The following is a 24,390-nucleotide window of genomic DNA, read 5'->3' on the forward strand; positions in this document are numbered from 1 at the left end:
CACGCGTGGCATTTTATTTGCCAGCAAGTTTACAACAATTCGTGACGGCGTGGGACTTTTCTTTGTAGCCATCCAACGGTCGAGAGGAGAAACGAGGGTTTTAGTTTTAGGGCTCGTGGCGCTGGCAGGAATCCATCGCGCGACGATGGAAGCGCTGGCCTAGTCTGTAGCTCGCGCTCCTGCCGGCGATCGATTCAGGGCATTCGGGGCATTCTTTTCGATTCTAGATAGCATTGAGCGAGATATGGATCAGGGAGTGACGAGCACGCCACCGTCTCCATCGACCGCTGCGGCGGCGCCTCCGCTGGGCCAGAATGTCATTCCACTCGTGAACAAGCTCCAGGATATTTTCTCGCAATTAGGTAGCGCATCGACAATCGATCTTCCTCAGGTAGCCGTGGTTGGGAGCCAGAGCAGCGGCAAATCCAGCGTTCTCGAGGCTCTTGTCGGTCGGGATTTCTTGCCCCGGGGCTGTGATATTTGCACTCGCCGCCCGCTGGTGTTGCAGCTCGTCCAGACCACCAGGCGTGGCGATGAGGTTGTGGAATGGGGAGAATTTCTTCATCTGCCAAACAGGCGCTTCACGGATTTTACCGCAATCCGGAAGGAAATCCAGGTATTTTTTCTTTCTAGATGAATCGGAGAATCTAAACGTTTGTCTTGTGTAGGCTGAGACTGATCGGGAGCTGGGATCCAACAAGGGAATCTCAGATAAGCAGATAAGGCTGAAAATTTTCTCGCCAAAGGTTCTCAATATCACTTTGGTCGATCTGCCCGGCATCACCAAGGTCCCTGTCGGAGATCAACCCACGGACATTGAAGCTCGAATAAGAACCATGATCCTGTCTTACATCAAGCATGAGACGTGCATAATTCTAGCGGTTTCTCCTGCCAATGCCGACCTGGCCAATTCAGATGCGCTCCAAATGGCACGCATTGCGGATCCCGATGGTAAGCACATTCCATTCTAATTAAGCAGTCGATCCTAAGCTTTCTTCTTTTTGCGACACGATAGGCTCTCGGACCATTGGAGTCATCACTAAGGTGAAATTCTTTTAAAGTCAAAACAAGTTATTGGAGTTTAACAGTAGTTCTTGCTGTCAGCTTGATATCATGGACAGAGGCACTGATGCTCGCAACTTCCTTCTTGGGAGTGTTATTCCCTTACGCCTTGGTTACATTGGTGTCGTTAATCGTAGTCAAGAGGTAGGGCATACTTTCTGAGTTTGTCAAGGAGCGTCATTGGTCTTCTTCAATTTTGCAGGATATCACGTCCAATAGAAGCATACAGGACGCGCTTATGTACGAAGAGCAGTTCTTTCGCAGTCGACCGGTATGAATATCTGGTTCATCTGTTTCGCAAGCTAAGCGTTATGTTTAGGTATATCATAGCCTCTCGGATCGTTGCGGGATTCCACAACTAGCAAAGAAACTTAATCAGGTATCCTGAAATGCCTTACAGATTAGGACTGACGGGAATGATTGACAGATCCTAGTTCAACACATCCGAACCATTCTACCCGACCTCAAGGCTCGAATAAACACACAGATGGTTACACTTCAAAAAGAACTTGCAACGTACGGGGAGCTAACCGAATCGAAGGTTTGATGGTTGCGTGTATAGTCATTGGTATTAATTATCATGCAGAATGGCCAGGGGGTGCTGTTGTTGGGTATCATCACGAAGTACTCTCAAAGTACGTTAGACTGAAAGATTAATCTGCATTTTAATTCTTTTTCCTGCATTTCAGGTTTTTCATCAGTTGTGGATGGCAAAAACGAAGAGATGTCAACTGTTGAACTATCTGGGGGAGCTCGTATTCACTACATATTCCAATCAATTTTCGTCAAAAGCTTAGACGTGCGTTTTTTAGTTTTGTTATACGTCCTTCTAACATTTTTCTACAGGAGGTTGATCCATGTGACGATCTGACTGATGAAGATATCCGAACAGCCATTCAAAATGCCACTGGTCCAAAAAATGTTCTGTTTGTGCCCGAGGTACGCTATTCAGTATCTTGTTTTTCGTTGTCATTCGGAGTTTTTCCAGGTTCCTTTTGAGGTACTCGTTCGTCGGCAGATAGCTCGCTTGCTAGAACCAAGTTTGCAGTGTGCCAGATTTATCTACGACGAGCTTGTTAAGGTATGGCTGGATCAGATTTATCTGTTTTACATGATGCTGTTGGAATATAGATATCTCATCGCTGTGAAAGTTCGGAGCTGCAACGCTTTCCCGTTCTAAGACGCAATATCGAAGAGGTTATTGCAAGCTTTTTGCGGGAGGGACTTTCTCCTGCCGAGACTATGATCGGTCATCTAATTGAAATGGAGGTACAATTCTGTCTCTTTTTGTTTTTTTATTTCTGAATTCAACCGCATGTTTAAAACAGATGGATTACATCAATACTTCGCACCCGGGATTCATTGGAGGAAGCAAGGCCGTAGAACTCGCGTTGCAGCAACAACGTGGATCTGTGTTAACGGCTTCCAATATCAAATCCAAGGTACTTTTAATAATCTGTGTCCAGAAGAGATGTCTGATCCTTCTGTAGGACGTCGTGGTTGAGCTGGCGGAGAAGGGGGACAAAGGCGGCAAGGCTCGAGCAATCCTGGCAAGAAACAATCAATCTTCTCTTTTGGATCATGTATGCTCTAACAGCATTTTCGTTTGAGGCCTAACATGTGCATATGCGCAGGTTTCTAAACCAGCTAATCAACACGAGAAGCCACATCATACGGGTGAGTCAAGTTTTATCTATCAGAAACAAAAACTGAATTGTCTCTGTTAGAAGAAACAGGTATTCCGAGTGGTACAAGCTGGGGTATATCCTCAATTTTTGGCGATTCGCGTCCTAATGGCAAAGACGCGAATGTCACCCGAGTGTTCAATGAACCGATCCAAAGCCCGGAGCCTACTTACACCAGCATTCGGCTGAGAGAGGTGAGTCATTGCTATCTCTGAGCTCTGGCCATCTGATCGTGTGTCTTCACAGCCACCGCTGGTGTTGAGAGCTAGTGATGCGCAAACAGAGCAGGAATCAACTGAAATAGTTGTGACGCGTTTACTACTCAAGTCCTACTACGACATTGTGAGAAAGAACATACAAGATTCCGTGCCAAAGGCGATCATGCACTTCTTGGTGCGTATGCTGTCACCTTACCATTGCAAGTGGTACCTAAGGTTTTCTGTTACAGGTTAACCACGCCAAACGTGAGCTCCACAATGTCTTCATAAGAAAGCTGTACAGGTATAAGAAACGAACTGTTGGTCAAGTTTATTCACATTTCTAGCAGGGAGGCGATGTTTGAAGAGCTTCTACAAGAAAGGGAGGAGATAGCGATAAAGCGAAAGCGCTGCAAGGAGGTCCTGAAAGTTCTCCAGCAAGCTGCATGGGTAAAGAACAAAAAATGTCTTAACGCTCTTCACTGATCAATACTTGTGTTTCAGACGATCGAGGAACTTCCTCTAGAGTATGAGTTTCCCAGTCGGGCAACTTTATCTGCCAGTGACGCCACCGGTTTGCCTTCGAGACTAGGAGGAGTGCCCGCGGTAAGCAATGAGTTTTACAGCATGGGATCACCCAAGGCTAGCAAACCAAGGAAGTCATCTTCTTTGGATTCCAGTGGATTGCCAAATAGCAACCTGGGAAATGGTTCCATTTATCCCACAATCAAGGGATAGGAGCCGAGCCAGGAGGTGCGTATTCTTCTATCAAAGAGGTGTACAGGAGGATAACTGTTTTGAGCTTAGCAATAACAATCAGACTTGACGAAGAATATGCGGTGGTGTGCGGATAAGAAAGGCATGGCAACAATGTGTGCTTGTTTTGCAGGAACTAGACGAGTAGCAGACACTGGATTCACGTTCTCGTTTCCAGTAGCTCCTTCCAAGCAGGTATTCTGGATCTGGAATACTTGCTTGGTGTTTTGTTTTACTCGTTCTCTTTTCCTTGCAGAGAGTTCGCTTGGTTGTGGCAGCAGCAACCGATGATGGTGGTGCGAAGTCGACAAAGAGCGATGAGAACTCATCGCCACCAGCTGCTGCTGCCCCGCCGAAGCCTTCCAGTTAAGTCCTTGTCTAGAATTCTTCTCGAATCCGCTCATGGTTTCCTTGGATTGTTACTAGTGAAAAAAGGCCAAATCGTGAGAGTCGACAAGGAGAAGTATCTCAACAGCATAAATGTATGTATCCATTAGCTATTATTTTCTTGGTTTTGAGCTATCTTTGTGTTATAGTATCTATCAGTCGGGCACCCCACGTACTACAAAGGCCTGGATTACATCTACGAGGATAGGGGAGAGGTGAGCGCTCGGGGATTTGAAACTACTTGAAAATACTTCAAGCTCTCTTTGCTTTCAGATTTTGGACATAAGACAGTTTGAAACTGGTGAATATGCACTGGTAAGTATGGTTTTTTTCCAACGAATTAATACTGATGCCAGTGATGTTTTTTTTTGGCATTCAGATTGCTTGGGCTGGAATACCAACTTCTCCTGCTTGGCTTCCAACTGATATGCTGATAAAAGTAAAACTTTTTTTTTTCTCTCTCTTTAGTTTTCTCAATTGCTCATTGGTGATTATTGAATTATCAGTCTGAAAAGCTGTCCTACAGAAGAACTTAGAAGAACTTGAATGCTAATATTTGAAAATGGTGCTCTTCTTCAATTTGGTTGGATCTTTCAAGGCCTTCAATTTAATGCATGTGTTATACTGTTAACTAAACACAAGATTCCTTTTCAATGTTGATATGACACACAGAAGCAGTCTTCTCTCATGGAGCGTCATGCTTGGAACATACTGCCGCAATAATCAAACTGATCGAGCAATCTCTCTTTTCAATCTCATGCCCAGGCATGACACAGCCTTGTGTAATTTGCTTCTTTCCGCAATTGCCCAGACGGGGGATTTGGTCAAAAGCAAAGAGTTCTTTGAGAGCATGGCATCGCGTGATATCATCTCTTGGACAGCAATGGCACAAGCTCTTTCAAACATGAACGAGATCTTTCTGGCAACTCTTGTGTTCGAAAGAATGCCCGAATGGAACATTGTCGCCTGGAACTTGATCACGGCAGCTCTTGTTCAAAACGGGGAATTCGAAAAGTCGAAACAAATGTTTGATAGGATGCCCAGGAGGAATGTTGTAAGCTGGACAGCAATGGCGTCGGCCTCAGGAATCGATTATCACTGCGAGTTTTGCCAGAAAATGCCCATGCACGACACCATTGCGTACAACTCAATGATTGCAGCAATGGGTTCGGGTGGCCAACTGTGCGAAGCTGAGAAAATCTTTGAGAAAATGCCAGAGAGAAATATCATCAGCTGGAACTCAATGCTTTCTTGTTATACCCAAGCTCGGTATCTGTGTAGAGCTAAATGCCTCTTTGACAAGATGCCAAGAACAAACGAGATCTCCTGGACTTCAATTCTCCAGGCATTTGAAAAGAGCGGAGATATTGAGCAGGTAAAAGCTCTATTTGATGAAGCGCCCATGAGAGATCTTCGTTTCTTCACCACGGTCATTGCAGCATATGCCTTCAAAGGGTACCTTTTATATGCAAAGAAGACTTTTGACTTGATGCCATCTCACGACGGATTTGCACTCACTGCTCTCATCGTCGCTATCGCGCAGTCGGGTCAACCGGTTGACACAAAGTCAATGTTTGACCGCTTGGTTTGCAGGAGCTGCGTAGCCTGGACGGCCTTGATTCATGGTTATGCCCGTTTGGGGCATCTTCGTGACGCTGAAGACACGTTCCAACGAATGCCATTGCGGGATCTACACTCGTGGAGCCTGATGATCGTGTCATACGAGCGGAACGAGAAGCTGGAGGAGGCACGGAGAGCTTTTGGCGAGATGCCCGAGCACGATGAAGTGTCTTGGAACACCATGCTGGCAGCGAGTTTTAGGATTGGCGATACCGTCGATTGTTTGGAAAAGCTTGTTGCGAGCATGCCAAAGTCTCTGTCAGGGTGCTGGGTTCTCATAGCTGCCTGGTCCAAGCACGGCCAGACGGAGAATGCAAAGAAGATCTTTGATGAGAGCCTCGCAAGAGGTGAGATCGATGGCTACTGTTGGAATGCGATGCTTGGAGCTTATGTCCAGAATGGACAGGGTTTGGAAGCCATAGAGATATTCCGAGAGATGATTTGCCATGGTGCGAAACCAGACGAGGCATCGTTTCTGAATCTCTTCACGGCGTGTAGTCAAGCTGGGTTGCTAGAGGAGAGTCGGGACAATTTCGTGTCGATGCTGCAGGACCATATGATGAAACCAACGAGGGAGCATTTCGGAGTGATGATGGATTCATTGGCGAGGAATGGCAGGCTCGAGGAAGCCAAAGAAGTGGCCGAGGACATGCCTTTCAAGCCCGACAGCGTGACTTGCAGAATTCTGCTGGGTGGCTGCAAGCTACACAGAGATGAGGGGCTCGCAAAGGCAGCTGGAGAGAGCGCCATTAGATCCGCAGCTCAAGAAAAGTCGTCAGCAAATTACGTGATCCTTTCCAGCGTGTATCAATTTGCCAATTCTAGTTTGTAGGAGTTTTTCTGAAGGTTTTGCCGAGATTTGAATTCGGGTTTACTAACGAAACCATTTCATATCTCCGGTTCTAATTATGCATACAGACCTTATACTTAGGATATGCTAATATAGTCATTGATTGTGAAGATCTTCTCCCCTTGTATGCCTGCCTGATAAAAGGGGATATATTATGCTCTGTCTCTTAAAATGAACAAGTGCCGAGAGTGGCACCAGTGCCTAGATAGATCATGTGTGTGTGTGTCTGTTCTTGGATCCCTTTCTCTCCGTTACTCTCTGTTACACGCTCTCAGTTACCTAAAGCTATGTTGGACATCTCTGGTGTACCTGGAAGCACAAGCAATCGATCCCTAGAGCAAGCGATTGAATTTCTTCTTCATTACCGTAGCTTGGATGCCCGCCCGGGAGCGCTGCCGCGACCGCGCCTGGAATATTTCGATCTCTGCATGGAAATTTGCAAGATGGCGCAATCGATCTAATGCATTCAAGCTAGTTACCGCTTGGATGCACGCACAGCGGAAGATCACCACGCACTGCTGCAACAGTGCCTGGAATATTTCGAATTTCCAACGCAACGATTAGCATTCTACCACATACTATCGCATCCAAGCTAGCTACCGCTTGGTCGCACTAGATACCCCTTGGACGCATGACACCGCCGCCGAGATTTCCCCCCAACTAGTACAGAGGTAATGCATTAGACGGCCTCATTCTACCACAGCTGGTAAGTTTTTCCATTTCTGTGTGAAACTGTAAATATTAGTTGTGACAGGCAACTTCGTTGGGTAGCGTTTAGTTTTTCTTGGACCAAACATGGGGGACTACAAGCCCCCACGTCCGGAAACTCCCTCCATGTACCATGCTCTAAACATGCTGGTAATGACTTGCATTGAAGCTGCCTTTGTTTGTTCTCATAGACTAGTTTGCAGATACCCCCTGGTTGCCCCACGGCTTCAGATGCCATGATGCTGGGAACAGAGATGGTGACACAACCCGATCTTCTAAAGCTCATTGGTGCCGTCTAGGCGCCCCTTCGCATCATTGGCCAACATCTGTGTTTTCACTGGTGTAACATTCCAACACCAGAGGAGTTCTATGCTATGCTAGCTTCTGGATATGCGTATGGCTCGTCAAATATTCCCAGGGAAACAGTTGCTGCCGATCTCAAATGAGTGCTAGAGCACATTGAAGAGTTCGTGCCTTGTCTTTTAAATATTATATATTTTAGATGTTTAAATAATAGATAAAAAATTAAAAATAAATTATTTTATTGAATTTAAATTAGTGTTATTAACTTGAAATATGCTTGAATATACTTGGGAGTTTTTTTTACATATAAAATACGATGTTAAAAAACAAAAAAAAATTCATTAGGAAAGCAAAAACATAGTGCCTAATTTAGTGGTACACATAATTTTTAGCTTTAATTTTTTATTTCCTGACTTTAACCACTAAGAACATTATAAGAAGAGTTTATAATGGCTCTCAAAATTTTCATTACTATATGTGATAATGCATACTAACATAATCTCTTAAATCACACTTTGTTGATAGTAAGTTTTAATTCTCTTATTATTTTGTTCACTTTTAAATTTTTATCTTTGACTAAGCTAATGGATCATTCTTAAGGTTTGTGGGAAGATTTTCCTTTGTTTCTAAAATAATCAGATCATTTGGAATATACAAGAATGGTATTGACTAACTTATAAATTTTTTTTTTTAAAAACCCATATGCATTTATATAAATAATCTTTTACTGACATAATATTATATATTTTAGATGTTTAAATAATAGATAAAAATATTTTTTAAAAATATTTTATTGAATTTAAATTAGTGTTATTAACTTGAAATATGCTTGAATATTTTTTTATATATGGAATATGATGTTAAAAAACAAAAAATAAATCATTAATGTTGACACTTTCACACAAAAATGGAAAAGCTTACCAATAGGAACATCCCCATCCTTTAGAAGGTGCACTGGCCATAAGCAATATGATGGCTAGTCCAGAGTGCTAGACTGCTAGCCTCGAGAGGCCTCTGGTCACTGCGTGTACATAGTGCACGAGCTGGCTGGAAGAAAATTTTGACAAGTAAAGCAATGGAAGTGACTTCCACTTCATTACCGTTCTACTTGGATGTACTGCTGTGATAGCTTCAGTAAGCCTGGAAGCAAACTTCCAGTGAGCGATTGATGCCTACTTCATTACCGGACTGTGCCTGAAATATTTAGATCGCTTTAATTTTCCAACACAAGATTCATTCTTGTTGGAAGAACGGCTGCTGAGACCACGCCTGGAATGTTTCAAGCGCTACAAATTTCCAGCGCGAGATGCTAGATTTCCAATAACCCTGTTAACATATTCAGTATAACAGAGAATAGCAAAGAGGTAACAGACACAATGGAACATGAGCCAAGAACACACACACACGAGTCGCGACCATCTAGCTCGTGCTTGTTGTGCTTTAAAGCAAGGAATATCCAAAGCATCTCATTTTTTAGAGAGAGAAAGAGAGAGTACCAAAATATATTTATTCCTAATAAAAAGACTATAAACCTTCGTTCGTGTTTACAGAAATCTACACAAAAAAACCACCACAAACCTTGTACCACCTTTTCCCACTTCGGTGATAGAGCGAGAGAAGCACAAGGAGAAAGAGAGCGAGAAAAAAGAGAGTAGCTCCCACCTAGCAGTTGATACCGCATTGCTGAAGGTTTGGCCCCTTGGTCTTTGGAAGGAATGGATCGATCCTGACCCACAGCAGCGAGAAGATGGAGGCGAGGAGAACCGACCACACGACGACAATGGTGGGCGTCCTGTTTTGCCGTCCCATGAGCCCCTTGAGGAAGGGATACAAGTGGACGATCACCCAGAAGGCGAAGAAGATCTTCCCAAACAGCGGCCCCCACGACTGGTATCCGTTGTTGATGGCGTCGGAGATCCCCGCCACCACTCCGATCATGTTGATGACGAGCAGAGTGGTGGGAGGGATGAGCAGCGTCGTCCACTTGAACGCGTAGAGCTCGCCGAATTCTTCGTCGTCCGAGGTCTTGGATGTGACCGTGAAGTTCGTGTCGATACCGGCCAGCACCTTGAGGAGACCCTGGAAGACTGCGAACAAGTGCGCAGAGACGCCACCAATGACCCAGAACTGCTCGTTCCTCCACCACTCATCGATCCCGACGCCGCTCCACCGCATCTCCAGGATACCCGTCGCGAAGATGGAGATGAAGAGCGAGATGAAGAAGAGACTCGCGAAGTTACTGATCTGGAGCCAGCAACAAGGACAACCAAGTTAGAAACAAGAGTTTTGTGATTGACAATGCTTCTTCTTCTTACCTCTGGGATGATGAACTTGTTGGTCAGCAAGCACACGGCGGGGAGAGTACAGTACGCGAGCAGCGGAATGGAGGTGAGGGGATAGACGATGGTGTTGATGTACGCTACTCGTTCCAGAAACTTGAGGCCGCCGCCATAGCCATACCATATCGGGCAATGCCTGCTAAGCATAATCTCCACGGATCCCAGAGCCCACCGCAGCACCTGGTTGAGACGATCTGACAGGTTGATTGGAGCTGATCCCTTGAATGCTGCTCGAGGAGGCATGCAGTAGATTGACCGCCACCCGCGGGCATGCATCTTAAACCCTGTCAAGATATCTTCCGTGACTGAACCATAGATCCATCCAATCTGAGAGAGAAACAAGACGAAACGACCAAGATAAGTTCTCGGTTGAATTCAAGTATTACCACTATACCTCTTTTCCCCAATCGGTCTTGTCCTCGTAGCCGCAACTAATGACATGGATTGCTTCTTTCAGCAGTGCTGCTGGAGAAGCAGCCTCTGGAACGCCACCATTTTCAGCCAGTGTTGAAGCAATGAACACGGACGACTGGCCAAATCTCTTCTCGAAGCTCTTCTGGGACATGATGGCCGACTTCTCGTTTTCATATCCTGCGTAAGAAGATGGTAAGTAAGTCGAGTGCTCTCGACAGCCGTTATTACCTTCCAAGCCTTCTTCAATGCCTTCCAAACTGAAGGCTGAGACGTTGGACTCGGTCCTGTTGAGCTTCTTTTTGTCCGAGTCCATTCTCTTGGTCTTGGAGGCCTTGGACTTCTTACGAGGTCCACAGCAACACGAGCTCTTCTTGGACGAGTTGTTCTTCACCGGTGGTTCATATCCATATAAGGCCTGCCTGCGGAACACACATCCTGTACCGACGTACACGGGGCCTTGAACACCATCCAAGCCTCTCAAGTTGATCTGGAAGCCAAAAAACGAACTTGTTCAATCAAAAGAAAGACTGTGAAAAAGTAAGAAGTTGCTTACATCAAAGAAGACAGTGTTTCTGTTGGCATATCGATCATGAATATCAATGCCATCGAACCTCTGAGGGAATTGGACGTAGCACACACGCTTCCCAACCAGAGGATCCATCATGAAGCACATTGCTTCCCGCAAGGCCTTGCTGTTATTGATGTAGTGATCACAATCCAGATTCAACAAGAATGGAGCATTTGTAAGAACAGCCGAGACTCGGACCTGGGATCAAGCCAATGGTAATGTAAAAAGAAGATTCTACAGCAACTTACCAATGAGTTCATTGCACCGGCCTTCTTGTGGTGATTGAAGCCAGGTCGTTTCTCTCTTGAGACGTATACTAAACGAGGCAGCTCGTTACCATCTGTGTCATGTCCTCCACTGTGGCCGAGGAAGACCTGCATGTTCCAAATTACAATAAACTGGACTTTCAGAAAATCGAAACAAACCTGGATCATTCCTGGATGATCTCTCGTGTTGTTCCCTGGCCAGGGTGTTCCATCCTGCATTGTCCAACCTTCTTCAGGCATCTTATGTGCCTTGGCGACAAGAGCATTGATCCGCACTTTGAATTCTTCGTATTCTCTCTGCAAAGTTTTCATGACGTCAATGAAGAGTTGAAAAGGAACTTCATTCGCACCTTCATCGCACGACGATCTTTCACAAATGTCGGCTGGACTTTGTCTTTAAGGTAGTCGATCTTCTGAGCAAAGTACATCTCTGGAGCTCGAGGCTCGATGCTGAACTTCTTGCAAAACGGCACCCATTTACGTGCAAACTCGGATGTTTCTGCCAGTGCCTCGAATGTCAACATGGCTGCACCATCGTCAGACACGTAGCATGACACTTTGTCTACGGGATAGTCGACTGCGAGAATGGAGAGCACTGTGTTGGCTGTAACCAGCGGCGGCTCCTTCAGAGGATCCACGGTACTCACGTAGATATCCACTGAAGATAGCTGGGACTCGCCATCTCTCTCGTATCTGACAGTATGTCATGAGAAAAAGAGGGCAAGACAGAAGGAATATATGTACCTCAGAGAGAGTCGATCCAAATAAGTTTCACGATTGATCGGAAACCACTTTGGGAACTGATCCAGGATCCAAGAGAAGGCAAACCAAATTTCGCAAATAACCGAGGTGAGCCAAAGTCCGTAGGCGTTCTTAACGGGGTTGAGGATTCGATAGCGCAAGAAAATTCCCAGAACAGCCAGTCGGATGATGATAATCATTCGGTAAGGATTGATCTTGCTGGAAGCAATTGGAATCTTCCTCGACAATGGCTGACGCGATTCATCCGTCCTGAGAGTTTAAGATCAGTCAGTCGGTAAAGTGTTCAGAAGAAAGAATTTAAAAGCTTACAGTGGCGCATCTGGACCGTCAGCCCCGTAGTCACCGCCACCTTTACCGTCTGAGAAATGCTGAGCACCTTCAGTCATCATGATGGACATTTTCTCCTGCTTGTGTCTCCAGCTTTCGAGTCGCTCCTTCCAAGCCACACTTCCATAGCCGTAGGCAGACGGATCCTTCGTCGGATCCATAGACCTCACTAGAAAAGGAAATAGACAATGCTTAGAATGATATCACTGGACAGGGAATTATCACCTGAGAAGTCATCCGACATAGGATGAACACGTTTATGGCTTGGAATGACCAGTGCATGGTGTTCTGGGGGTATCTCATTGGGATCCACGCCCTGAGGATACAATCAAGCAATCATTGATCAATACATTTGTTATGGTTGATATGTCCCTACAAGTACCTCTTGACCATTGGTGAGAAGAGGAAGTCCCGGTGTAACAACGTGAACATTCTCCTCGTCGCCACGTCCATAGCTCATGTGCCCCTGGAGCATTTCCTCGGTCGTTTGCTGCTGAGGAAGCGCCTTAAATTCATTGTCCAAGTCGTCGACGTCGTCTTCTTCCTCGTCACCCTCCACTCTCGGACTCCCTGTGTGTGAATCATCCACACGAGTTATGGAAGGTTCGATACAAAACGAAGTCAAAGAAAGAAAAACTAGAAAGAAGTTGTCCGAAGAGTTGTGATCAATATTAAAGACTGACCAAGAACGAGAATTCACGAGCTAGTGGCATTGCTCCTAAGAAACAAGCAGAGAAAGAAGATCAAAGTACCTTTCTGGCGCTTGTAGCGTGATTTGCACTGGGGGCACGACTGGTTGCCATCTTTGCGCTCGTACTCGTAGCAAGGACGGCAGACCGGGAAGCCACATTCGTTGCAGGCGACGAACAAATCGCCATTCGCGCTCACGCCCACCTCGTCGCCACAAATCTGGCACATCTCGCTGTTGACGCTGTTGAGCGGCTTCACCTGCGAGCACCAAATTCCCCCTCCCTCACGTAAGAAATCGCCAAAATCCCCAAAACCTCAGCCGAAATATTTCAAAACAAGGAAGCCAAGAACGATCCAATCGCAGCCAATGCACGACCAATTCGAGCAATCGAAGGGATCGCGGGAGATCCAGCATCGCGATGCAGGCAAAACACCGCGGTAGCAAGCTAGCAGCCAAAGAATCCGAGCGAAATATCGCGATTCCAGACGCGCAAGAAAGGGATTGGAAGGATTACCCCGTCGCCCGGGATGACCACCAGCTGATTCATCTGGTGAGATCCAGCAATGAGACCTGCATTTGCCTCCATCGCCGCCGCCGCCGCCGCCGCTCGATCCAAGAATCAGGAAGCCCTGCCGCTCTACCAAGCCGGCGCCATGATCATCCAAGAGGAGGAGGAGGCAGAGGAGGCGCAATTCCGCGAGAGAGAAGAGGAGGAGGAGGGGTTTGAAAAAGAAGAGGAGGAGGAGACGATGTGCGGGCACCAACCGGGGGGCCCGGCCGGCCTCACGACCCATCACCGACGATACCCTACGATTACAAACGATTACAACACTCCACTAACCATACCCTCCATCCTCAAGGTAATAAAACCATAGCTCTTGTCACACATTCTTTTCACTCTCTCAAGGTAATAAAACCATAGCTCTTGTCACACATTCTTTTCACTCTCTCAAGGTAATAAAACCATAGCTCTTGTCACACATTCTTTTCACTCTCTCAAGGTAATAAAACCATAGCTTTTGTCACACCTTTTCGCTTTCACTAATAAACCACCGCTTTGTCTTTGTTTGTGCCTCTCACTCTCTCGTCCAAGCTATCGCCACCTCTTTTTTTTTTTCTTCGCTAGTCACTCTCACAGACACTATTTTGTGTCTAACCTCCATTACTTTGGTCGATTAAGTAGCCTGTCAAGACGAACGAGTGTTTAGCTTTTCTAGTTTTTCTAGAACGTAGCTTTACGCGACTAGTTCTTCGTCTTCCATTGCTGGATTGGATCTAAAGGCGCCCAGTCCTGGCGGGCATGGCGTCGCTTTCCAACGTCCAACAAACAACTCGAGAGCCATCGCTGTTGGATCTGTCCATTGCTTTCTAGCACAAGCGTATTCTTGCTTCCGTTGCTCGCTCGCAATCACCCAGCGACCGCTCACAACAAAACAAAATGTGTGCGTTTAAAACTCCGAAAAGAAAAGCGAGAAAATAAATTCAAGGGAAATATTTCAGAAAACCAGCACTGATCTGAGCTACCAAGAACTTGAAAATGAAGAAAAAAGAAAGAAAGGAAAACACCCGCCAAGCACGTCTCAGCATGAAGTCACCCAAAGGGGTCCTTCTCACTTTAGAAAAGTTTTATAGTGTTGAAATCGATGCCCTGCAGTTGCCGCACATACGTCGGGCATCTTCACAAGACGCGATGCTGGATTCTCACTGTACTCCAGCACCACAGGGAGAAACAATAAAAAAAATCCCATGCACGACGATCGATCGATTTCTAGAGTCTCTAGATCATTCAAGTGAAAAAGTATCGTCGGCTATGTACACAACACGGAGAAGCTTGCCAAGGACGAGGTACTAGTATACACTTCTTTCAATTTTCATAAGACGTATGCGCTCTTTCTTTTGGAATTGAATCTACGAACTAGTGTTTTCTTGCCACCCTGTTTCTAAAAGCTGTTCCTTGGCTGCATTGCCGAAGTTCTTCTCAAGGAAGAGTTCTAGAAATGTTGTAAATGTTTCTAGTTCGCGACATTCAACAATGAATCTCCTTTCATCGATTGCTCTCATTTCCGGCCTTTCCAGAAACAAAAATACCTTGCATACCGAATACCTTGCATTGGCAATGCTTTGTGAAGACAGCATCTGCTAGCTTGCTTGGCGAGGCAATCCGTGAGCGATAACAAAATTTGTGTCCAACGACCTCTTTTATGTGTTGAGAGCAAATTCCGAGCTGCTGAATTGATGGATAGTGCCAGCGCAGAAGTGAGTAAAAGCTTGCAATCAAATATGTGCATATACGTGTGCATTGTTCTAAATCTGAGGTGCCTAATGACAAACATAAGATCCCAACATGATATCTAATACCAAACTATTTATTTATATATTCTTTGACAAGGATGTAGCACCTTGTGTTTGTCAAGAATGAAACCATACCCATTGTGAAATCCTACCTTCACAAACGGGTGTTGAGGAAATTTCAATGTCTTTTTAAGCTCAAGAAATTGAAACTCCTTCAACTAGTTTCTCCCAGGTTCTATGTCTATAGTGGTCAAAGTCCTATGCTTCTTAGTTGGACTATGCAGTAAAGTAGTATCTATAATGTGGCTTTAGTTGACGGAGATTTCAGAATATACTTTGGAGAAAGTTTATAAATTATTAGAATTTACTAGAATATTCAATAGCATATTTTAGGTATTTAAAATAGTATATTTTATTAATAGTTAAATCTAATATTTATTATAATTAATATGGATAATTAGCTTCAATAAACATAGATATCAACCTCTCTTAGGATTCTGAAGCATTTATATGTATAGATTATTATACTTTAAAATTCAAACAAGTTCATTCCACAAAAGCTTAAGCTTACATTTTATTTAGAACAGTAAAATAAAAAAATCTTAAATGCTCAGCTTAATCCCTTGCTTCTTATTGCTCACAGCTAAACATGTGAAAGGCTATGATTCAAGTGGTTTAAAAAGCTAGTGTCTCTTCCATTGCTTGCAAGTACTTGCCTGCACTAGAATCAAAGTTTTTTCTAAAGGATCTTAATGATCAATTGAGGTTACAGGGTCTAGAATGTCTCAAAGATAAAGAGTTTATTGATTTAAACTGATGCAGAAAAGAAAAAATAAAAAAATTAGCTCATGATCAATTAATCATAACCATTTTTTTTAAAAAAAAAGGGATAATAATGTAAAGGAAATAGTTATGGGATGAGATTTATCATTATAAATCTTTAAAACCTTAAGAGATAAATAAGGATAGAATAGCCACTATAAACTCTATCATTAAATAATTACCTCTTTTCCAAAATATTCCCTAACAAACACCAATGTCATGCAATTAGTTGTATTTCAAAGAAAAGAAAAGAAAAGAAAAGAGAAATAACCCTCTACCTTTAAATCATAATGAACATAACCACTAAATGCATGAGGCTTAATCCTGATGAACTTGTTTAAACAAGAATATCTACAAACCAAACTATACAACCTTTAGATGAGTAAGAAGTACCACTACAAAAAATGCAATAATACATTTGTGAAGGGATGTGAGTAGGATCTAGCTTGTGGTATAGCAAGCCAACACAGTAAGCTGATCTCCTCCTCCGAGTAGCAATTGGTGATTCCAGCACTCTTGCATCAATTCTCTGGAGCTGTAGCAATCTAGAGCAGCACAAGAGTATTCATGCATGGATGATCAACAATGGAGGGAACCTTCTTTGGCAATCCCTTGGTCCAGAATTTTTGGGAGCAGTGGCAGCATTGACAACACATAAGCCAAATCCATGACCGAAATTTCTTCTCATGGAAAATCTTGCTCACAACATATGCCTAGAATGGGTGAATGATGCTCATGATGCACTGCTTGGATTGATGCCTGCCCACAACACTATTGTATGGATGACTATTATGGAAAGGGCGGCCCTTGTAAAATGTGGAATGGCATCCTAGAACATGATGATATACGGTGAATGGCCATCACAGCAAGAGAGCTCAACTCGTGCTCCTGGATGGAATCTACCCAAACAAATCCACTCTCATGAATCGAGGGAGCTTTGCTAGTGTTTGATCAAAGAGACCAAGCTCCAGTGTGATGAGCTTCGCTAACTCAAGGGTGATCTATAGAGGCAAGATCTTTAAGAGGATCCGGGCTGACAAGACTCTCATAGCTGGAAACACCATGCTCTGGGCTTACACATGAAATGATTGCTCGGTGGAAGCCCACAAGTTCTTCAAGGGAATGGCTCGTTGGGATGTTGTCTTCTTCTCTCGAGCTTTGAGGCTGCTTGTAGCGCATGTGGTTTTTACCCTTTATCCTATGGTGATTTACTATAGGATAACACTGGAACCTAAACCCTCCATGTGCCACATGTCATATGCCACATAACACATGCCACGTGTCCAAAGGACAATGAGTTTCAGGGCCTTGGGCCACTGAACGAAAGAATGGTGCCAAACTCCCAAGCATGAGGCTAAGGAATAAAGGAACCGGACCATGGAGCAACTTCTGAGCGTACAACCTAATGAGCGAAGGGATAGGAGCATAAAGCGACTTGGAACAGTCCTAAAGCATTTAACATCCCAATGCCAAGATCAGCATGCAAAACGGAGCCAAACAGAGTTTGGCCCTATTTCAACATACCGGTGGCCTAACGTGAGAACATGGGTACTCCACTAGTTAGCATGGTGTGGACAGACACAAAACAAGGATAGGCACGCAAGGGGGAGTTAAACTATGCCTCAGGTTAGTTGACCATGCTCGACCTACCCACTATCCTACTATACATTTGGAACCCCCTACAGCTCCCCCCCCCCCCCCTCCCCCCCGCGCATTGAGGAACACATGCTTTGGGCTTTCACCCCAAGCCTCTCTTAGTATTAGGAGTTAGTCTTTGGGACAAGCTTAAAACTTACTAAATATAGAATAGTGCTAGAATGTGAATTTGGACACGGGACGAACACTATTGTGTTTAAGCCAATCTCTACATTCCGTAGATATGCCAAATGAGCAAATCTAGACACTTTCCATAAATAACATTTGGGACCGAAATGAGACTAACACAAAAGGCATGATAGCAAGGGTGTTTGGTAGACATGATATGCTATCATCTAGCGATATTGAGGGACTAATCTCAATATGCGAGGGTTCTTATCAAGTTAGTGCAAGACAGAGCAAAAAAGAACTAAGAGCTAAGCTGAGTATGCTCAGCTAGAAACACATAAAAGTTCCTACCTTATGTCCATCTGGCTAAGTACAGGTGCTAAGCCCAGTAAACTAACAATTGAACAAGAGGGGTTAACAAAGGGAAGCAGTAATACTGACCTCTTGCTGTCGTGTCAGTAAGGAAATAGTATTTGTAAGGACTGACTGACAAATAACTTTCAATACCCAAAGTCACATTCGTGACACTCTCCCCCCTTAGGGAAGATCAATGTCCTTGTCGATGTATACTCAAGTCTAAACCACCGCCAAGGAAACAACTCCAGAAAAAGTTTATGGTGATTACACTATATGAGAAAAGTACCAACTTAAATGAGTTAGGAGGCAACCTCTATGTCTAACATAGATGCGCTACCAACTTAGACACCTTTCAGCCGTCGCCGACAAGGAAATGACCAACAGAGTCAGCCACCCTTGTTGCTCTAGGTGTCACCCAACTTACAAAAGTGTGATATGCCCTTGCTCGTAGGGACATAGAGAGAGAAGTTAAAGGCCCCAACCTTCTTGAGCAAGAAACAAAACCCGTCGGTAAGGTTTAGATAGACTACTGTAAACAGGCAGTTAGAGTTGTTTACATGGTCACGCCCTTTTAACAGAATAAGGAACATCAATAGAGAGGCGGGTTATGTGACCAATCGATAGTAGCTACCCCATGATTAAAGATTTCACCATACACATGAAATGCCGAAGCTAGTCTGCCTATACTGGCCCAAACTCAAAGATCAATGGATAGACAATATCAAAGTCATAAACAATAATATCTTAGAGACTGAATTATCAATGAATATATCTTAGATTAGAACACAAGAGTAATCCAAGTAAGTTATCATCCGATAAACTAGTAGTTGAGTATAGGAACCACCAAGATTATCATTTGCAGAAATATAGGATTCACTATCTAACAAAATTCAATAGCTAGTGTATCATCAAAGACACTCAATGACAATATATAACTATCAAAAATTGCAAACAAAATGCCAAATAACTTACAAAAAATAACACAAAAAACATAAGTGTCATCAATTGGCAAGCAAGATGCTCGCAAATGTATCACCCGAAGGAAATAACATCCAAATCTATCAAAACTAACTCGAGCAACAACCAACAGAACAGAATGAATATGGTAAGACCAACAAACACTCATACATGCCAACTATTGCACTAGTCAATCTAATTAAATCCCAATCAACAATACGAAGGAACCTAAGTTGCTTTAGCAAATATCAGTAACATTCTATGATGTCTCAAACCCAAGAGACCAATCCAGAGCAAACCACAAAGAACATATGGTATTGCCAAATGCCAAAAGCCATCAAAGAGAACAATTAACTATCAGAAAAGATTATTAATCATCCCATCATTAGAGATATGTATAATTATCGTTGAAGAAATAATCAACCATCCTAAAGAATGGCAAATCATTCTATATTAACAATAATCAAGCAAAACCCTTGACAAGGATAATTAACTATCTGAAGATGATAGTTAATTATCACCAATGATTGTTAAATACAAAAGCCAAAGCTAATGAACTAAAATGCCTTCCCCAACAACTTCTAACAAATGGACCACAAGTATGAAAACTTAAGGAACCAAAACCTCGAAGAAGTCTATAGCCAAGTCTTTACCTAATAATGATCACAAGTCTTGCATAAACTAGTTTCAATGCTAAAGAAGAAATCATGGTACAACCCACAATATTCTCCTCAACACATCCATAAGCTAAACTTCATAGTGCCAAAGCTAATGAAGAGCATATTTGCATCAATCCAAAAGCCAAGCATAATGAAGCTATGCTCAATAAGTGGTCATTTAATCAATCCTCCATGAATCCATCTATAGCAAAACGTAATTTGCTTCATAACAAGCACAAGAAAAATCATTAATGATCAATATATCCCATTTTAAATCTAACAAGGATTCAACATTCCAATATCAATCACTAACTCTTCTTCTCATAAAGTTAGTATAATTCATGACTAAATCACTTTTCAAGGAAAAACTAAAGCTCAACCCCTACTAAACAATCTCATCTAGAACACAACTAACTCAACTTGCCACTCAACTCATTTGAACGCCAATACAATTGCTAAGTAACAAATGCAACAAATGCCAATAACACAAAGCTACAGCCCAAATATCAACACTTTGCATTTAGATTAATAAAATTCAATATCAATCCTAAGGAAAGACATCTTCTTTCACTTGTATCTCAACATCCACAATGTCAATGATAAAACATCACTTGAATGCTAGCAACACCAGAACAAAGCTAGAAGAAAGCGAGAGTGAATCACCACTCAATGCTCTTTAGCAACTAAGCTAGCTAAGGTCGAAGATATCTTAATCAGTACCTGAGACCAATCCTCCAATAATACTCAATTATAGATAACACATTATTAAGGAGTGAATCACCACATCCAAAACTCAATAAAATCCAACACTATGGATTAAACATAACCAAATGATATCGACAAATGTAGAATCGATATGCTAACATGGGAAAACCATATAAGCCTAACGACACAATCCTCTGCAACACCATTTGGTAAAATAAGGCCATCACTACTAAATCATCATTGAGCGAAGCAAGTATCAAGCAATTTTTGCTGAAGTTTATAAGCAATCACTAGTCGCAAAGCAACCAATAATCACTTTTCAACTTGCCTTTACAAGACCCAAACACTAAACTCACATCATCGAGTCATATACTTGTCCAACATGAACGTAATGCCCTAGGTACGAGATAAAAGTTCATGGACAAGCATGAACTAAATGACCACTCGAATCCAACTCAATTGCAATAATTTCACTAATGTGTTTAACTAACAGCTCTGAGCATGCCTTGAAGAGGTTAGTTATACATGATCAACACTTAGTTGAAACTAAAATGAAAACCATGAGATGGACTCATATTAGTACACAACCTCCTCATAGATAAAGTTATAGTACGGGTACCAACATCTCAACTTTAAACAACTAAGTTGGACATTACCATCCTCAGCTAAGGCGTAGGGCGACCAAGACTAAATCAAGATCAATGAAAGCTCACTACTCTCATAGAGTCTTAACAAACTGTAAGGTGCAATTGGCCACTAAGCATAATGTTACAAAAGAAATGCACAAAGGTCACCCTTCTTAGAAAAGCGTAATGACCACTTTTTTACACCAACTTTAGACTCTATTTAACTTAATTGCCTTAGCCCCAAAAGTCAGCATCCCTTTTGGGCCGCATCATATAAACTACTTACTAAAGTTTAAGCCAACCAAAGTCAACTCTAACCCTTTCACTAGTTTGTATTAGCTTATAAAAATGGATTGGTTTTCGAGCAAAGTGATCAATAGATTAGTTATTGGAAGAGTCTAAGAAAATTTGTGGAAAAATTTTTCCATCCTAGAGAAAGAATGATTCTCAGTCCAGAAATACAAACTTTCAAGACTCAATCAACTTCCTTCTACATACAACTTCACATAAGTTCACCTCAACACAAATTCTTATAAGCTAATAGTATGTCTAAGTATTGAACATCTTTGCCCATTTTTTCGACATCCAACACCAACATTCGTAAAGTGCAAAATGAACATCCAAGGCTTAATCACGAAAATCATATTTTTGGACATCCACATTGCATTAACACTCTTCTTCAACCACCTTCAAGATTTAATGTGAAGCCAAAACACTAACAAAAAAAATGACATTGAGAATCAAGTTCCTCATCACCCGAACAACAATGCCACTTCCACTAATATAAGTGTTAGTGATGTTAATACTTTAATTCACATCTTCTCCATCTAACAATCTACTCCAAGTGCTAACAAATAAACTAACAAGCCATTGCAATTGAATGTTATAACCCTTTTATAACACTTTATGGGCAAACTCTCAAGGAAACAAAGTATCAACTTAAACTTAGCATAATTGGACCACTATTGAGAATCTAGTTAAAGCTACTTCAATATTACTACTTGCAAGTAGACTAACTTCACTATCAACCACTTTGGGGTTGATTATCTTTTATCCAAGCAACTTTGTAAACACATTACTTATTATTACATGGATATGATATAAAATCACAATGACTTGATCATCAATTGAGCAACATTATGAATAACACCCATGTCACTACTACAAAGATTTACGTAAGTATCAAGTGTCAACTAAATTTAACAAAATGCAACATAAATGCCACACTCCATCGATAGAGATTTACAACACTCAACACCACTAATTTTTGTTCACAACATGGACAAACTCATACCGCCCTTTATCTGACTAAACTTATAACTAATCCAACACCAAGCTACTCAAGGAGCAATAACAAGGTTCCCCGGAAAAGAATTAAGCATTGCAACCCAAATTTTCAATAACAAGCCTAAACAAAATGGTTTAGCGTTTCACTGCTATTCATCCCATAATTCACCATTTCAAAGACCATCATAACCAATATGCACCAAAGTAGGGACTTTTGATTGCATAATATGAACATAGGCAATGAGTCACACCTTGTTGCAAATCATTTCTCCAATAAGAGAAAATGATTTATGTATTTGATCCTTTATCTCTAATAACTCTCTTTTCAGTCTCATCTTTGACCAAACCTCAAACTTGCTGTCACACTGCTTTTAGTTCAATCCAAGAAAAGTTTATGAGAGAGCACGGCAATGATTACTTGAACCAATAGACTAATCCCTATAATCTTGATTGATCCACTTATAATCATGCCTAGGAAGGATCCATTAGTGCCATGCTAAATAACTATAGACCAGCTTATTTGCCACTCATAGCAAACCTAGAAAAGGTTTACTTTCACCCACAGTATATAAAATAATTCATGAAACCACTGATAGGCTAACATTAATCCTGCCAACTTAGAGTGTAACCTTGAGTTGCTAATGTGCCTCATTCACGAGCCTCCCTTAGTATCAGGAGTTGGTCTCTAGGACAAGCTCAAAACTTACTAAATATGGAATGGTGCTAGAATGCAATTTTTTTAGACGAACACCATTGTGTTCAGGCCAATCTTTACATTTTGTAGATATGCCAAATGAACAAATCTAGACACTTTCCATAAATAGTATTTGGGACCGAAATGAGACTAACACAAAGTGCATGATAGCGAGGGTGTTTGGCAAACACAGTAAGCTATTATCTAGCGATATTGAGGGACTATACACGAGAGTTTTTATTAAGCTAGTGCAAGACAGAGCAAAAGAGAACTAAGAGCCAGACCGAGTATGCTCAGCTAGAAACACATAGGAGTTCCTACCTTATGTCCATCTGGCTAAATTCAGGTGCTAAGCCCAGTAAACTAACACTTGAACAAGAGGGGTTGACAAAGGAAATTAGCAATACCAACCTCTTGCCATTGTGGCAATAAGGAAAGAGTGTTTGTAAGGACTGGCCGACAAATAACTTTTGATACCTGAAATCACATTTGTGACACTACTCAAGTAGATGGACTTGGAAGGCAAGCCTCCAAACTGAGTTATGTCACAATGATCTCATGCAACCATGGAGCTGAAGTGCTCACTTGATCTAATGCAAACAACTCAAACTAAAGAGTGATCAAGAACTTCCACAGGATTGCACTGGAAGGTGTCCACTTCAGCAAGGTGGTAGTGTTGAGTGTTCTGGAAACTTGCTTTGGAGCCAAAGAATTGGACAAATGCAAGCTCCTTCATTGCTATGTGGTTGAGAGAGGCTGGTAAATGGGCATCTTGGTTAGGACTATAGCATGCAACATGTATGTCAAGTATGGGAGATTTGCCTTGCCTATAGCCCATTCTTAGCTATTAGTCTTTCCTTTCGGTTCCATAGCAAAACCTTTACTTTGCCAAGTCCAAAGGATGTTCACCCCTAGTAAATCTTTTTTACATTTTCTATTCTGGGGTTATCCATGACTCAATTTTGTGACCCTTTAGAAACTACTTTCTTGAACTCACCATACTATCGTATTGATATAATTCATTTCCCTTAGGTGTTCTTCCCACTTGGTTAAGTCACACCATTACTAATAATTTAAATTAACACTTTGAACTAAGACTTTTATTCCTTAACAAAATAAAGACTTTATCCTTTTTTAGCCACAAGACCACTTAATGATCTCTTAGTCCTTTAGACCTTTAATTTGTTGAATATGACTTCGAAGGCATCCCCCACACTTAGTAGTATGCCTATGCTAGCCCTTTTAGCCAATGGTCTATAACAACCAAAATTGAATGTCCTTATCTCATTCAC

At 42.4% G+C, this 24,390-nt stretch overlaps 4 protein-coding genes across 7 annotated transcripts; 3 read left to right on the top strand and 1 right to left on the bottom strand.

The window, feature by feature from the left end:
• The first annotated feature begins 71 nt into the window (after window positions 1–71).
• Window positions 72–3,774, top strand: LOC9656491 (dynamin-related protein 3A). 2 transcript variants are annotated; one of them, XM_024673916.1, is made up of 20 exons: window positions 72–616; window positions 669–951; window positions 1,016–1,044; window positions 1,105–1,206; window positions 1,265–1,333; window positions 1,382–1,441; window positions 1,490–1,603; window positions 1,649–1,697; window positions 1,752–1,861; window positions 1,909–2,001; window positions 2,051–2,143; window positions 2,194–2,331; window positions 2,391–2,504; window positions 2,553–2,645; window positions 2,697–2,739; window positions 2,790–2,941; window positions 2,994–3,140; window positions 3,196–3,248; window positions 3,295–3,394; window positions 3,449–3,774. In XM_024673916.1, the coding sequence occupies exons 1-20, from the start codon at window positions 245–247 to the stop codon at window positions 3,680–3,682; spliced, it is 2,448 nt and encodes an 815-aa protein (XP_024529684.1). In that variant the 5' UTR covers window positions 72–244; the 3' UTR covers window positions 3,683–3,774. The 2 variants fall into 2 exon arrangements, with proteins under 2 accessions (XP_024529684.1, XP_024529688.1); XM_024673920.1 differs by having other exon boundaries at window positions 1,658–1,697.
• On the top strand, window positions 3,761–4,685 carry LOC112346015 (NAD(P)H-quinone oxidoreductase subunit O, chloroplastic-like). Its single transcript, XM_024673936.1, has 7 exons — window positions 3,761–3,895; window positions 3,957–4,065; window positions 4,127–4,182; window positions 4,237–4,302; window positions 4,361–4,402; window positions 4,467–4,526; window positions 4,594–4,685. Exons 1-7 carry the CDS (start codon window positions 3,779–3,781, stop codon window positions 4,621–4,623), a joined length of 480 nt encoding a protein of 159 aa, XP_024529704.1. The 5' UTR covers window positions 3,761–3,778; the 3' UTR covers window positions 4,624–4,685.
• A 99-nt stretch (window positions 4,686–4,784) lies between these two features.
• On the top strand, window positions 4,785–6,539 carry LOC9633285 (pentatricopeptide repeat-containing protein At4g02750). The gene has a single exon (XM_024676016.1). The coding sequence runs from the start codon at window positions 4,785–4,787 to the stop codon at window positions 6,537–6,539; it is 1,755 nt and encodes a 584-aa protein (XP_024531784.1).
• Window positions 6,540–9,054: 2,515 nt separating this feature from the next.
• LOC9656492 (probable cellulose synthase A catalytic subunit 5 [UDP-forming]) lies at window positions 9,055–13,652 on the bottom strand. Of its 3 annotated transcripts, XM_024673908.1 has the most exons (14): window positions 13,450–13,651; window positions 12,997–13,192; window positions 12,627–12,814; window positions 12,470–12,560; window positions 12,227–12,413; window positions 11,900–12,166; window positions 11,506–11,848; window positions 11,315–11,452; window positions 11,138–11,263; window positions 10,875–11,087; window positions 10,550–10,808; window positions 10,302–10,498; window positions 9,884–10,234; window positions 9,055–9,812 (listed from the first exon to the last, which is right to left on the bottom strand). In XM_024673908.1, exons 1-14 carry the CDS (start codon window positions 13,519–13,521, stop codon window positions 9,231–9,233), a joined length of 3,210 nt encoding a protein of 1,069 aa, XP_024529676.1. In that variant the 5' UTR covers window positions 13,522–13,651; the 3' UTR covers window positions 9,055–9,230. The 3 variants fall into 3 exon arrangements, with proteins under 3 accessions (XP_024529676.1, XP_024529671.1, XP_024529666.1); XM_024673903.1 differs by having other exon boundaries at window positions 10,302–10,808; window positions 13,450–13,652; XM_024673898.1 differs by having other exon boundaries at window positions 11,138–11,452; window positions 13,450–13,652.
• Window positions 13,653–24,390: the final 10,738 nt, after the last annotated feature.

This window comes from Selaginella moellendorffii, unplaced genomic scaffold (genome assembly GCF_000143415.4).
Source record: "Selaginella moellendorffii unplaced genomic scaffold, v1.0 SELMOscaffold_0, whole genome shotgun sequence".
NCBI lineage: Eukaryota > Viridiplantae > Streptophyta > Lycopodiopsida > Selaginellales > Selaginellaceae > Selaginella > Selaginella moellendorffii.